The sequence below is a fragment of the Haliaeetus leucocephalus genome, unplaced genomic scaffold (genome assembly GCF_000737465.1).
Source record: "Haliaeetus leucocephalus isolate CR32 unplaced genomic scaffold, Haliaeetus_leucocephalus-4.0 Scaffold526, whole genome shotgun sequence".
NCBI lineage: Eukaryota > Metazoa > Chordata > Aves > Accipitriformes > Accipitridae > Haliaeetus > Haliaeetus leucocephalus.
The window spans coordinates 7534002-7550008 of record NW_010972962.1 but is presented as its reverse complement, the minus strand read 5'-3'; the positions used below and the strand labels follow the sequence as shown (position 1 = coordinate 7550008).

The window sequence follows — 16007 nt, the reverse complement described above, 5'->3', positions numbered from 1 at the left end:
CCCCCGTACCGTTTCACAAGCGCACCCCACCTCTTTCCCGCACCTCGCCCCTTCCTGCGCCCGGGCTTGGGGGCTGAGGGGCAAAAAGGGCACGCTCTCGGGGTGCGGGGGGGGGGCCTGCCGAGAAGAGCGGGAGGAGCCGGCACTTCTTTCGCAGCTCCATTCCCCGCCGGGGAAAGGGGAGGGGGGAGGGAGCGGCGCGGAGCGATCCTGGAGGGCTGTGAAGAGGTTTATGAGGCACTGCTGGCGACGAGGCAGAGCTCAGTGTGAGGCGAGCTGCAGAGCGGGGCGGTTGGTCGTGTGCTCCTTGCAGCCGTTAGCTTCCACCACACCCCATAACCAGGCCGAGCCACCATGGTGAGTCCCTGGGGATGGGGTAGTGACAGAGCTTTGCGGGTGCTAGTCTGGTGCCTAGTGTGTGTGTGGGGGGCGGGGATGCCTGTGGCTGGGTGCGAGGAGGTAGGAGAGGGGCAGGTGGTTTGGCTGGTGCGGGGTGAGGTCGTCTGCAGAAGGGTAGGGGTGAAGGTGTCCTTTGCTGTGGCCGGTGGGCTCAGCCCGGCAGCGGGGGCGGGCTGGGGCGGAGGGTCCTGCTCGGAGGTGCTGTGTGCGTAGGAGGAAGTGGTGGTGGACGAATCCCGCCCGGGTCCTTTTCCCGCCCTGGGGCGTTGGTGTGGATTCAAAATTCAAACTGCCACTCCGTTCGAGCGCCATGACGCTTTGTTGGGGCGTGTGTCGGGGAGGGGGGGCAAGGGGTGGGGAGCGGCAGATAACGGTCCCTCCTGGGAGGAGACCCGCCTTGGGGGGTGCCGGGAGGGGGCAAGTAGCCTACCATGATGGTACCAGCTCCGCTTTCTTATCGCTTCCTAACCTCTCCCCCCTTCCCGGCAAGCCGGCGTGTGCGGCTGAATGGGGCTGGGGAGCCAGCGGCGCGGCAACGGCTGCTGCGAGAGCTTAAGATGTCTGGCTCGCTAGCGAGGTGTGTTGCGCCTGGTAATAATGCAATGCGGAGCCCTGCAGCTTCTGAGCAGCATGATGATGAGGGGCACGCTGCCTCACTGCACCATCTCCCTCCTTGCTAGACCTCTTGTCAGCTCAGGCTGGAGCCGCTCTCCTCTGCCGATTTCATGATAACGCCTTGCTGTCGGTGGCTGTCTTGAACAAGGGATTTTTTTTTTTAGCAGTTTTGGCTTTCCGTTTTGGTCATTGCGGTGGACAGTCCTGCATTTTCTTGAGCAAGCACAATTTATTTTTCCTAGCAATACGTTTGTTTAGGATTTTAATCAACTGTTGAAATAGAACACACTTTGTGGAATTGGAGAATTGTTTCGAATTCGGTCTAAAGCATATGCGTTTGGGCTTTTTAATTAAAACAAGTGGATACTGAAGCACATACAAAGATGAACAATTCTGTTGCAAAAGCAGCACCAATGACCACTTAGTACTATCTCTGCATTAAGAGAAGATGCAGTATAGTGGAATTACCTTTTCATTCATTACATGCTTTTAAGGAATCAGATCATCATCCACTCACCATGTCTAATGTGAACGCTGGGTACTTAAAATTAAGGGTTTTTTCTGAAGTGCTTTCTCTGGGCAAAGAAATTAGGTGAACAGAAGGCTGAATTTGTTCTTTTGCTTGAATTGTGAACCTGTACAGCAAATCATCTCTAAAGGAAAAAAAGCAGTGAATCTAGCCGCAAAAGGCTTACTGCTTTTAGTCATCGCCTGTACAGACCAAAAATGGAGTATCTTCAAGCAAGGTCTATATAAAAATGGGTGTGTCCAGGAGGCACAGTGACATTCTGAATGTGGTTATAGTTCATCCTGACAGACCAGACTGGCTAAACCTGTGAATATATGTTGTCCAGAACTGCACACGCTAGATAAAGCAGAATGCTTTGCTCCCAAAATAAGCTGACCTACTATAAGTGTAGTTTTAGCCCTTGTATGCTAGTCTGTGTAGTACTTGTTCTTTGGTTAATCTTGCCAGAACAACACTGTCCATTCAGATCTAACACCTGTAAAGTATACCCAAATGCCAAGTTTTGGAGGGGAACAGTGTCATCTGTTCTGTGATTTGCTGATAGCTCTCTATTGGGCAGCATTAGTCAGCTCTGTTGAGGATCTTCCAAACTGATTACTGCATAGCAGCTATGACTGTAATGAAACACTACCTCTAGAGGCTGCTTGTGCCACTGAAAGTGCTGCGCGCACACACAAGAGCTCCCCTTCTTTCCTAGGAGGCTTAGATTATTTGTCAGCCCTTCAACATAATCTGGGGCTGGGAGGATGCAAGCTATTGCAGTGAAAATGAAAGTGCTGCAACATGGATCGGAGAATGCTGTGTCAAAGCTATGATGGGTTCCCTGACTTTATCAAAGGAGGTTTTCAGGTGGATCTTGGCTGTAGTAAGGGGCATATCAAAACTTCCCTATAGGCATGTTGCAGTTGCAATTTAACTGTGTGTTTCTGAAGTTGGGTTGCATTACTGAAGGTGTGCATACTGTCACATGTATGGTGCCATGACTATTTAGCTTAAATTGAGGACAAAGAACTCCAGAAGGCCCCTCTAGGAAGACCACAGTGTCCTGTGACACGCATGCATGGATCTGGGCTGATAGCCCACCACCTGAGTGGCATGGGAGGGAGTGATCTGGCAGACTTGCTGGCTCCGCCTTTTACTGCTGTTGCGCAGCAGTCCCCGCAGAGCCTAGCACTGTGGAGTACAGATGGTGTTTGTTCAACCTTGCCCCACCTCCTAGCTTATCTTTCAACTGCCCTATACCTGTGGTTTCTAATAAGCTTCGTGCTCTTCTCAAACACTGTACCTCCTACAGGTACTGACAAAGCTTATCTAAATTTATGGTTAGCAGCTATAGGACGTTTTAAGTTGCTGGAAGAGTTAGAGTTTGGGAACACGTAACAGCTTAAACACTGCTTAATGTCATGTTTTTATATAAAACAGTATGTGACTCAACTTGCTAACCCATAAGTATTGACCTAAATAAACTAGGTTCTTGCTACTTAAATCTGATCTACAGCTTTCTTTGGATATCCTACAGAAATGTAGCACATCATTATCTTCACTTGAGCAATAAAAATGTAAATGGCATGCGAAGGTGTGAGTGAGTCTGTGTTAATGATACACTCCAGACAAGTGAAAATCTGTTAGGCTTCTGTTAAGTGACCATCAGAATGCTTCCATCTCAAAGCCTAATGTTGAATTGGTGATGTTCTCAGCAGTGTTGCTGCCACCCTAGACTATCTCAATTTTTTTTAAAAACAAAAAGTTGAACCTGCATGGGAATACTTCCTGCAGCTGTGGAAATTGGAACAAGTGGAGTCTATAGCTGTAAATACCCATTGGCTGCTCTTCTAAAAGCTGCTCATGGTGTGGTCTTTATTCTTAGAGTAGGTGAGCCACAGGCAGTCTGAGAAAGCACTGATTGTGGCCTTTATCTTGGGCTGTTGCTGTATTGTATGCATATGTAAGTGGTTTAGCTCTTGTATGGTTGCTTGAGCAGCTAGCTTCACTTTTCTTACAGGAAGAATAACCAGAAGCTGGAAACTTCTAAGTTTGCATACAATATAGAAAAGTAATTCAAATTGAAATCAATAAAAATTGACAGGTGATGTATATACCTTTTTCTAAGTATTTCAATTGTAGATGGCTAATGTATAAAGACACCTTTGTGGGCACAGCTAATGACCGAAAATATTTCTGTCAATATTGCAGTAATTATAAAAAGGTTGTTGCTGAATAGGAACAAAACTTTAAAAAGGGGTGTTTTTGACCTTGGGCAGTGAGTGTATATCTTCTGTATTTTAAAGCTGGGGGCGGTTGACTCTTTGGTGGAGTACGATGGGGTAAAGAGCTCAAGGAGCTTCCTTGGAGGAAATGTATGGCCTTATTACTACAACTCAACTGAAGTTATCCAGAACTTGTTTGAAGAATCAGCTGACTTGAAAACCTAGGGAAAGTACTTCTGCAGTCCTCAAATGCCTTTGTGCTCTTTCAGGAGTGAAGTCCATTTTGAGTTTGGCTTCGGAAGAGTGAGGAGGGGGGTTTATTGCTGTCAAATCCAGTTCATTCAAAACTGTTCAGTGATAGAGCAAAATGAGGTATAAGCTGGGACTTAATTAACTGATAAAGAAATTATGTCTTACACCACTGAAACTTCTCTCTAGTGGCCCTGTAAACTACATTATGCTACCTGAGTCTGTAGACAGCAGTCTGAAAAAAGTCTAGACAGCCACATGACAAATGCCTTGAAATTACCAGTTTGGGCCGAAGCTGCTAGTACTGATTGTATGGACTCTGGTTTTTATGGCCAGGTCTTGGACATGAAGCTTCATGTTAATCAAAGTATTATTTAATTCTAGAGAAGAGTATATTTTTCTAAGTATAGCATTGTAACTTAACAAAAGAGACTAGTTTGACTTAAATTTGGGATTTGGGAGTTACTGCTGCATTACTTAGACCTAAAGTGTTTAGTGTTAAAGCTGAGGCTAGTTTACCAAAATGTTACTACCAGTAGTCTGCTGTGTTAACAAGTTTTTAAAACCAGTCTAGAGGGACCTACCTGTGTGCCTTGACTTTGCTAGTGTTGCTTGGGTAATGGATTGATACACATGGTAATCCATTATTTGCGTGTACCAGATATTGCAGGGTCAGGAAATGAGGACAGGCTGCCAATTCTTACCTAGCAAGCAATCCTGATGACTTTTGAGCTGTGTTAGTTAGAACTATTTCAGAATGCTACAGAAGTCCTAAAGAGCAGCTTTCATATTCAGAGGCCTCTACAAGTATGTGTCTTGTTTTGCCTTAAACTTTTGCTACAACTATAATGATATTCTCTTTTTATTGCAGGCTGATCAACTGACAGAAGAGCAGATTGCAGGTGAGGTTTTTACATGCTGTATTGCGACTCCTACTTGACCTGGCACATCTCTTAATTCAGTGACAGTCTGTGTTACACAAGTTATTTAGCTTTCTTGGATATTGAAGAATATTGTGGAATGTTTCAATTTGTCACCCAAGTTTTAAAGGCTTATCTACTATAAAAGCACCATGGATACAATGAATCTGAAGTTCTGTCCTCTAGAATAGTTAGGTAATCCTCACAGCTTTACTAGCTAGTAGAGTTGGGACTCTGGTGTTGTGGTTTTTTTCCCTCCCATGACTACAGAATTGTCCCAAGTGCAAACTGAAAAGCTTGGGGGGTGGGTCTCTGGTGAAGACTTGGAATCTAGAGTGTTCTTATAACAGAAGGCAAAACCAATTTACTTTGTGGTTTCCTGTCAGTGGAGGTGTTACAGAGTGGCTGTTCTTGATGACAGCAGAGACTGGCTTTGTGATAACAACTCTTGATAGTCCATGTTTGGAACTGTATTGTGTACTTGGACACAAGTGTTCTGTGCACTTGGTCTGGTGCTTGCTCTGAAATGGTTAAATAAATATGCATCTCTTGCATCTTAGTATTGGCCTGCTAACAATGGTTTCTATGCACTGACAACTGTCTACTGGTGGCTAAAACTTCTGGTTATCATGTCTCCTACTCATGCAGGCTGCACAAACTAGTGTCCATCACTGTTCTCTGAAGACTGATTTCAACTTCAATAATTGATGTGACTTAAAGCTGGTAATGCAGAATTCAGCCTTGCCATGGACATTAAAAAACTTAAGGGTTTTTGATCTGACAAGTGTGTATAGTATTAATACTAGAAAGTCTCACTGCGCATAACTCTGGCAAAATGATTTTAGAGGGTGTTAGAATTCTGCTAATCTGATAGTATCAGGTCAAGCATACAAATAACAGCCTCTGAGAGGTATTGCTATTTAACTACAGTGTAGTTCTTGAAGACGCTGTATTAAACAGAAGTGTCATGATGAGCTAGTTTTGGTTTTACCATAATCAAAAAAAGTGAAAAATCTGAAGTGTAAGAACATTTTTCTGTAGCTTTTAGACTTCAGAAGCTTGCTTTAACTCATAGGAGACTAATTATGGTTTTGTGGAAAGTCCTTAGTCTATTTACTTGTTGCCATGGTACTGTCTTAATGAGTAAGCACAAGCCAAATCTAGTTCAACTGGAGATTTTTTCAGGAAGTGGCCTACATATCTTAAGGGTTTTGTGATCAGTGTAGTTGGAGCAGGCTTTACCAATTGTCACTGCTGTCTTTTCAATAATGGTTCATTGTTCTAGTTCTTAACTGTAGAAGCTTTATTTGTTGATGTAGCTGATTATGGAATATAAACAGGAAGCTTATTAATGCTATCTCAGCATTAGTGCAAATGTTAGCTATTCAGTAATGATAGTATAGTTCTCAGAGCCAAAAGTGAGTGTTAATAAGCTTGTCATACTGGAATAGGGGGTTTTAATCTGTATGGAAAGAATAAAAGTATAAATTAGTGTCCAGTGTAAAATGGCCTGCCACTTTCAGTGCAGCTGTGGTATTTCATGAAGCAAATGTGTTTGCAAGTAAACTGTAAACCTCTGATGTGAAGACAAAAGCCCACTGCTGGTCTGTTAGGGAACCATCCCTAGTACTGCTTAGGAGGGCTTGCAGCTGACTAAGCAGGCTGCTTAGTTTTCCTGTTGAAGGCTGTAGTCTTGCATGGGAAAACTGTCACAGGTACAGTTTGTATGTTTTATTGAGACTGTGGTTTTAAAGGCTTGAGCCTGGTACCATTCCATTTCAGCTTATATGAAGATACCTAGCTTTTGATTTGAAGGCGGGCTTAAGAAAATTGTACTACAGGGTAGAGACAACATTCCCTTTCTTAAATAGAAGGCCAAAGTAGTTAAAGCAGCCACTTCTCCTGGGCTTGAAATAAATCTTCCACCTCTGCTGTCAAGCACCAGAATACAGTTGTCAAAGATTCCAGATGTTCTTATTTTCTATGGAGCTCATTGGTCATATAGGACTGAAGCTTCTTGTTATTATAGGTGGGGGTGAAAGACTTCCCAGGTTTTGTTGATATGAAAGACTTGGTTTTGAAAGCTGCATAGGTACAGAATGCGAATGCTAGTTGCAGCTTCATTCAGTCAGAATTGAAGTTGCTGAGTCAAATGGGTATCCCTTTGGTTAAGTGTTGTATTAAAAAAGATATGTAGGTCAGGACCATTTGATGTGGGTGGTCAGGGAAAATTCTAAAGATGCTTTTGTCCCAAAGCACCTGGTCTTGTGAGCTATACTTCCTACCACTAGATCTCAAAAGAGTTGTAAATGAGCTCTCTGAACAAGAAGGCCTATGGTGTTTGTTATGCCTTCTTCCTGTAGTGTGCTGTGGTTCTCTGTTGGGAATCTGACCACAAGAGTTATTTAGAATTTATTTTATAGTAGAAGTAGTCATGTTTAAATGTTGAGCTCCTGGTAGCTGAAGAGAACAATTGACATTCTCCTATAAAAGTTCCAGACATAGCTGGCTGAACAGTGTGAGAGTGGGAATGGTGGTTCTGGTTCATTGAACATATTAGGTCACTGAAGACTGCCACTTCATCTGGAAAGGTGATGTGGTGCTGAGATGCCTCAAAAGCTATTGTTAGATGGAACATTTTGAGCTAGGGTGTCAGAGTTCACATTCTGTTGGACTAGCCTTTGTTTCATAGGGCCTGGAAGTAGTCTTTTCTCTTGATGCAGTGTGCTTTTCAGAGGGAAGGAAAGGCTGAAATATCATAGGCTGGCCTGAAGATGAGTGGTTCTGCCAGCACTCCTCAGTTTTCTGACAGCTTAGCCTTATCTAGGATACAAGAGAATTATCATTTTAAGTTTGATGTGGAGGAGTGTTGAACAGAGGGAGGATTTGTTTTACATGCTACATGGAGTCATAAGGTGCTTTAAGTGTGGGAGGTGTGTTTTATAATCTTGCATTGCAGGAAGCCACAACTGAGTTGCTCACTAAACTTAAGTATTTCATAGCTGCCCTTCACTGGCCATTGGTGCAAATCCTCCCAAACTCTGCTAGGTTGTTCTTGTTCTAGTCTAAACTGTATCTGCATAGGTTGTTGTTCCTTTGTTCTAATTACTGGAGGTGGTTCCTAGAAGTGGTTAAAGAGGTATTTTAATTGTATTCCTAACTTGATTCAGCATTTCAAACAGGAATATGCTGCTGATCTTTGACTTGCTTTACTTTCTTTATGGTTGTGATTGATAGCTGGTTGTTTCTTAGCCTACAGCATCTTTGAGTAAAAGAGAGTTGTCCTTTGAGTGGTTCATGTCAAGTGTTCAGAATATACCACTAAATGGCCAGTGTTGTAGAAAGCAAGTCTTTGAATTTTGTGTAAAAATTAAGTATTACTTTTTCTAAGCAGGGTCACTGCAGTACTGTGAAGTCTGCTTCATGTTTGGGTTTGTGACAGTTGACCTTCAAGCTAAGGATGAAGTGGTTAACAGCTAAATGTTTTGATTAACAGTTGACTACCTCACTTGAAGAAGACTCAGTGTTCCCCTTTTGAGGTCCTTCCATGATAGACTATGAACTTCTCTACTAGGCTTGACCCAAAAGCCTTTTCTGGCCTATCTGCTTTTTCATTACACAATACTGGCTTGAAACTGTTTTGTCTGGTCCTGTGGTAGCCTTGCTCTGATTCTCATGTGCTAAACAGTGGGAGTTGGCTTTTGGGACACTTCAGACTTTTAGATGTAGGTAGAAGAGTGTTTTTTTTTCCTGGATGGGAATCAGCTGTGGCTCTGGTATTATAGCTGCATTCATGAACTATAAAAAGCCTATTTTTGTAGCTGCATTTTTAATGCTTGCCAGATTGTACTCACCTCGAGTGTTTCAGAGTATGAAATGGATCAAGTAAGCCTTTATACAGTTTGTGTGAAAACAACTTTTACTTTGACTAATTGTGGCCTGGGAAACCCACCATCTGGAAAGCTGGCTGCTTGGAAATGTTGAAAAATTAATTCTTGGAAGTATTTCTGATGCAGGAATACCCTTGAGCTAATGAGTTCTCCAAAGTCATAATCTTGGGTGCCTTAAGCTGTAAAAGGATCTGAACCATGCAGGGGAATAGATAAGTTTTCCATGTTTAACTGTAATTTGTGTATGAGCTACTATAGTCCAGTGAGCTAGTTTAAGGTCTGTGGCCAAAGACAAACAGATGGCATGGATTAAAACCAACTCCATTTTTGGGCTGGACAATTAAACATGTTATGCTTGTATTAATATTGCTGGCTACAGTACAGCCATTGTAGGGGGTTAAGAGGTAGCATTGAAACACAGTTACAATTACAGTTACAGTTAGTCTTAAAACTGTTTTTGACTAGTTCTATGAAGCCTGTTTCAGGATACAGTAGGGCTGAAGCAATTTTCTAAGCAGCTTTTCAGAAATTAAGATTCCAGTGACTTTCTTCCTTGAACAACTCACTGGAGTTGTGTATATACATAGACTGAAGAACTGCAGAAGTCCAATGGGAGAGGGCTGGGAGAAGTTCCTTTCTAGCTAGGTATGGCCAAATGTTAAGACCTATGGTGCTAGGTACTGCACCTTTATGTAGCATATACTGTTCAGACTTAATGTCTAGTGGAAGTGAGTTTTAATGAGAAACTATTTCATAGAATCATAGAATGGTTTGAGTTGGAAGGGACCTCAGCAGGGACACCTTCCACTTAGACCACATTGCTCAAAAGCCCCATCCAGCTTGGCCTTGAACACTTACAGGGATGGGGCATCTACAACTTCTCTGGGCAACCTGTTCCAGTGCCTCACAACCCTCACAGTGAAGAACTTCTTGCATCTAATCTAAATCCACCCTCTTTCAGTTTAAAACCATTACTCCTTGTCCTATTTTTAAGTTTGGTCTGATTATACCTTTTACCATTGACTTGTCTTCTCTTAGTAACAGAAATGCTATTAAGTTGTAGCATTTATATTTTAAGTACCATTTTTTTGGCTTTTTCAAAGTAATTTCATATTATTTTTTCATGAGATAAACAGTTCCTACCAAGGATGTGGATCATTCTAGTTGCAGACAGCTATTCCTTTCAGCTCTGTATTAGGGATCTTTGTTCAAGATGGATAGTAACAAACATCTGAGTACTTCTAAAATGGAAGACCTTCTATCCTGTTTAGGTCAAAATGTGGTTGATTGGTAGACTGGTGGGTTGTTTTCCAGATGCTGGTGCTTCCATATTGGCATTACAATTATAGTAACCTGAGCAGTATACCGAAATTGTCTTAAGAGAATGAAATAAAGTTTTGTAATTTACAATGATAAGCAGCAATGGATTCTTATATGATTAAGTAAACTTAATATTTCAAAGCTGAAGGAATTAACTTGTTTTTTGTTGTTGTACAGAATTCAAAGAAGCTTTTTCACTATTTGACAAGGATGGTGATGGTACTATAACTACAAAGGAGTTGGGGACAGTGATGAGATCGCTTGGTCAAAACCCCACAGAAGCAGAGCTGCAGGATATGATCAATGAAGTAGATGCTGATGGTAGGATTTTACTAATAAGTAATTTAATAAAGTGCCTAAAATGTGTGTTTTTCTAACAAAGTAACTATTTTGCAGGCAATGGCACAATTGACTTTCCAGAGTTTCTGACAATGATGGCAAGAAAAATGAAAGATACAGATAGTGAAGAAGAAATCAGAGAAGCGTTCCGTGTGTTTGACAAGGTACTAAAATGTTTACCTTAAATATTTGTTATGAAAACTCAGTCTGACTTCTAATTAGCTTCCTCACTGACTTGAGGGGTATCTGCAGTCCTGTCATCTAGAACCTCTAGGTTAACTAGTTACTGTAAAGTTCAGTCTACTGTGGCAGTATACCTGAAAGTCAACTGAGTCATCATGATAGTAGTGGGTGATACTACTAATCAGCTACCACTTACTATGATACTAAAATACTTGTACAAGGCTGGCAGGGAGATTGCTTAAATATTTAAAATGGTAATCTTTAAACCTTTCACTTACTCTTTACTAAGTAAATTGCTAAATGAGTCTAAAGTTAATCAGCTTCTTAAGCAACATGCACTTTTAAACAGGAAACATGGTAAGTACTTTGGGGTGTGGGGAGGAAAAAGCTGGTCCAGAGTTTGTATACACTAGTACTTTGATACCCAGTGTCCTGGCTAGGATGGAATATGTTAAGAGTGGTCTCTGAAGGCCTTGTGGCATTGTGCTGGACTCCCATGAAACAGGTGAATGAGAAGTAGTTTCTGTTCAGGAAAGACACTTGAACCAGGCAGTCATGTGATTGAATAGGCATCTGTCACCTAAAAAGGTTGCAAAAGGTGCTCATTGCTTTGTCAGTGATTAAAAAAAAGTCTTGGGATAGGACAGCCAAAGTAGATGGTATTGGATAAGTTGTTTTTAAAATGTCTTTTTGAGACTAAGATCCTGGACAGTACTGAAGATATGCTTATAGCTCTCATTTGCCTTGTGCAAATGTTAGTGGTTATAGCTATGATATCTTCTTAATGTTCAACTTGATCTGCAATATTCTTGAGTTACAGTTAAGTCACTAGGCCTTAGGCAAGTCTATTCCAGTCTTCCTTTTTTCCCTTCCCAGGATGGTAATGGTTACATTAGTGCTGCAGAACTCCGTCATGTGATGACAAATCTTGGGGAGAAGCTAACAGATGAAGAAGTTGATGAAATGATTAGGGAAGCAGACATTGATGGTGATGGTCAAGTAAACTATGAAGGTAAGGAGTTGTTAACCAATTGTTTTTTGGGTAGCACTTTTTATGCTGGTGACTGTGTAGATGCTGATAGCTGCACCAAGTTTAAACAGGGCAATGTTCAGATGAGATCTTCTCAACAGTTAGTGTTCCTTTAAGCTAATGTCTTTTAGTATGTACATTGTGTATGTATAAATAGGTTTAAGTGGGTTATTGCTACCTTTGTGCCAAAGGCAAAAAATTACTATTCAACTCTGCAGTGTAAGAAATAGCCTTCTAAATCTAGTGATGTCTAATGACCATTAGAATGAGGAAGCTAGCATAGATGTTCACATATTGTTCATACTGTTCTGTTCCCTAATGAATGTTGATCTGACTGTAGCAAGTCACTCATTTCTCATTAATGCTTTTAAAATTACTAATTAAAGGGGGAAAGCCACTAAAATATGCAGAAATCTCAAGACCTTTACAAGACCTCTTAATGTCCTATAAATCAGCTGCAGCAATAGCTTATTTCTATTTCCTCCTTTCTTTCTGCCAATGAAACTTAAATGAAGTCATGCAAGCAGGAGCAGTTGTGTTAGACAATTGCTTGCAGCTCAATCACTAAGCTTGTTTTCATTTTAACTTTCTGAACATTTTATAGAAAAGAGCTAGGGTATTTTCAGATAATACCCTCACTGTTTCTGAGGTGTAGGTGTGGCTTCCCTTTTTTGGTTGTGGCTGTGGGATGAGCACTCATCTGCAAGTGAAAAGGTGTTTTTCATGAACAAGGCTGCTGCTCCATAACTGTACTTACAAATAGACTGTTTAGAGGCTGGCACTTGAGAGCGTAGGCACCCCTCATTTCCAGTTGCTCTTTTGAGACTTAAGCAACCAGTTAACTCCTCTTAGGTTCCTGGTTTCTTTTTGTTATTGTATCTGAAACTATGGTTCAGCAAGATAAGTGAAGTATCCTGTTTTGTGGGATCTAAATTCCAATGTGCTGTGAATAAGCAATGATTCAGTTGCTTAAAGCTGGTCAGGCAAAATAGTAAGACTTGAGCTATTCTGCTTTGAAAACGATTCAAACCAACACAATGTCTTGCACACCTACTTAACTGATCATCACCTCAGCACAATTTCTACTGATCTCTTAGTCATTCTTGGATATCTTGTCCCTATCTAAGTCAGTGGGCATGAGGACCCTGTAATGTCTTATTTTGGAAGTAAGGCTGTTCCCCAATTCATGGAGGGACCAACTTTTTTGATAAAAGTAGAGGCCTTTTGCCATTAAAAGTAAGAGGTTTTTAGGTATGATTAGAGAAGGGGACTGTCTTGAAGATGGTTTTTTGAATGTAACTGAAAACAGTTTTGAAACAGTGTTCAGCACTAGTAAGGCAGGTCACTTCTCAGATCTTGCAGTTCACATTTTTCTCTGAATAACTCTTGCACAACTCTTTCCTTTTACAGAGTTTGTACAAATGATGACAGCGAAGTGAAGACGTTGTACAGAATGTGTTAAATTTCTTGTACAAAATTGTTTATTTGCCTTTTCTCTGTTTGTAACTTATCTGTAAAAGGTTTTTCCCTTACTGTCAAAAGAATATGCATGTATAGTAATTAGAAGGCCATTCCTCCATGTTTTTCTCCTTTATCTTACTGTCATTGTTCTGATTTTTGGAAAATTGATCTAAGTAACAAATGTTGCATGTGGCTTACTCTGGATATTTAAGCCCTTCTGCACATCTAAAGTTAGATGGAGTTGCTTAACTGAGGGAACATCTGGGTTGTCTGTTTTTAAAAAAAAAAGTAGCTTTCTTTAGGAGACTTGGGTATGACTAGTGTAATGAGTTACAATAAGTATGCTAGGGTTTACCATGCATTAGCAATTCCTTAAAGTGACATGCTGGCTCTAGTTCTCCAGTACATAAAGGAGTTTATTCAGCTTTCTGTGATGGAGGAGGAGAAGGACTTTTGCAGCTAACTGCAGGATAAAACCATGTGAATGGTATATATACATGTGGCTAATGCACTGTAAAAATCATTCTCCTAGCTTACTTCACAGTAACTTGTTTGTGGCCATACCTGTAACATGTTGTTGAAATGTGGAGTCTTAACATTGTGGACGATTGACAGTCAACAATATGAAACTTAAGTTGCACTAATGCAAAACGGGTGATTTATCCAGGTACTCGTACACAAGTTTTTTTTGTACTGCTGGTCCTGTACCAGAAAACATTTTCTCCTCTTGTTACTATGCTTTTTAAACTTTGTTTAGCCACTTATTTTCAAAAAAAATCTGCTTATGGCACGATTTGCCTCAAATCCATTCCAAGTTGTATATTTGTTTTCCAATAAAAAAATTACAATTTACCCATACTGTTTCAATGTATCCTTGAATTATTTACAGGAATTGTTCAATACAGTTGCTGCTCTATGTGTTTCAGTATGTAGCAGTTTGGTTTGCTTATGCAATGGATTGGCTGTCTTAAAATAGCTTGGAAGGTGAAAACTTAGTCCTTAAACTCTGGCCCTTAATAGTATTGTTGACTTGAAGAAGCTTTCTTACTAGTAGTTTAAAAATGTATTTTACAGTCTTGTGTGGAGCTTGGTGCTTCAATAAACTTACCGTAGTGACTGGCTATGCCCACTATCTGTAGACATTGTGAACTGGATGTTGACCTAGTTCAATAGTTGACCTAAAATTAAAATTCCTTGTTCAGACAACTAAACCTGTTTGCTTTCTTTTAATTATTTTGGAGTTTATTCCCTATCAGCTGCTACATCGGGGTAACTTAGTCTCACACTTGGACTTTTCTGAAGCTGCCATGTCTGAGTTGCTATTCAGGATGCAGTCAGCTCAAAGTACAGAAGGAAAACATTCTCTTAATGATCTGCTAATGAGCATGATTGTGCTTTTAGCACTAGTTTTCATCAAAGTTTAAATTATGTTTTTTCTTAAAGCAGAAAACAAACCTGGTTTTGACCAAGGACAAATCTTAAGACCTCAAAAGGATGCCAGAGGCTGTTCATGCCCCTTGCCTTGGTACTCTCCTGGCAAGAACTGACTGATCTTACATGTGTTGTATGGTTATCTTGTTTGGGGATTCTGGTTGCCTTTAAGCAAAGCATTGGCCCCTGCATCTGGTTACCCTCACTGGTTCAGGCAGAGCAGTTACCTAATGTTTTAAAACTGTTCTAATCATCTTTGAGGTACTTATTTTACATTTTCACTGTAATTATTAGGACAGCTGATCAACCTGATTTTGGGAACACTTGATCAAATGTTTATGGTCACTGATCTTAAAGCCCTGCTCCCTAAGGACTATAAGCAGTTCTGTTGGTTTTCCAAAGGAGGCTTGTCAAAAGTATTTAAATTGCCAGCATCAGAATTCCTTAAACTGTTGCTTGTGCACTGGCAATCTGATTCAGGAAGCTTATGCAGTCTAAATACTGTAGCAGTTAGGGTTTGCCTTCTACAAAGAGTTGACTGAACAAACACTATCCAGTCTTCATCCTGTGGCCTAGGAGACTGGGGACAAGACCTAGGTGCTTAAACTGGCACAGGATGAGGAGAATTAGACAGAACTGTCAGAACAACCACTTGAGATTCTGAAGTGCAAGAGTATTGGAAGTATCACTTTTAGAGGTAAGTAATGCAAACAAGGATCTGAGAAGAATTTGTATTTGCTGATCTGGTGTCTTGACTTTCAGTAGGCTGGGAATCACACTTTGACCCACAGTCTTCTGCTACAACTCAGCATGCATTTGGAAGCATCTGACTAAGGTAAAAAGGAGAGGTTCCTCTTCATTATGAAAGACTGCCTTGGCCAAGACAATTGCCTTTTCATAAAATGAATGGGTGAAGAATGCCACCTTTATTTACTGTCATCTTGGCTGCTCCCTGTTCAGAGTGTTTAGTCACAGGAATCAAAAGCTGCTGGTTTTGTTCAGTGTAAGTGTCTGTTTTACTGTTAAGTGAAATGCCTGATTTCCAGATCAATATTGAAGTCTTGTAGCCCTGTTTACATCATAATTTAACTGCAGAATGGGGTTAACACTTTTCAGTACTTCTGCTAATGGAAGAATGTCTTCTGAGGTACAGTCAGTAAAGAAATGTGGTGGAAGCTAATGGAATTGATCTCTGGAACTTGAACCTCTTGGCTGAGGTGCATTTGCAGGTGCTTTTGCTATTGTGAAACAGGTAGTGCTTAGATCACTCTAGGCAGATCTCTGCATATGTGTGTACGTAAGAATACTCTGAAATTTCAAGTTCAGCTTCTGGTACCTTGCTAAGATACAATCCTTCATCTTGTCTGTTAAGTATGGTTAAATGTTCTATACTGTATTAGCAAGAACAAAAACTTCTGTGGTACAACACTGCAG

The 16007-nt window shown here is 40.8% G+C and overlaps 1 protein-coding gene across 2 annotated transcripts; it reads left to right on the top strand.

The window, feature by feature from the left end:
- Positions 1-200: 200 nt before the first annotated feature.
- CALM2 (calmodulin 2 (phosphorylase kinase, delta)) lies at positions 201-14353 on the top strand. Of its 2 annotated transcripts, none has more exons than XM_010576513.1 (6): positions 201-357; positions 4871-4901; positions 10307-10450; positions 10550-10632; positions 11528-11663; positions 13092-14353. In XM_010576513.1, the coding sequence occupies exons 1-6, from the start codon at positions 355-357 to the stop codon at positions 13118-13120; spliced, it is 426 nt and encodes a 141-aa protein (XP_010574815.1). In that variant the 5' UTR covers positions 201-354; the 3' UTR covers positions 13121-14353. The 2 variants fall into 2 exon arrangements, with proteins under 2 accessions (XP_010574815.1, XP_010574814.1); XM_010576512.1 differs by having other exon boundaries at positions 10526-10632.
- The last annotated feature ends 1654 nt before the right edge of the window (positions 14354-16007 follow it).

Coding starts and splice junctions, on each gene's coding strand:
- CALM2 (XM_010576512.1), top strand. Junction 10,451..10,525: donor CAATGAAGTAGATGCTGATG/GTAGGATTTTAC, acceptor ACTATTTTGCAG/GCAATGGCACAATTGACTTT. Junction 10,633..11,527: donor CGTTCCGTGTGTTTGACAAG/GTACTAAAATGT, acceptor TTCCCTTCCCAG/GATGGTAATGGTTACATTAG.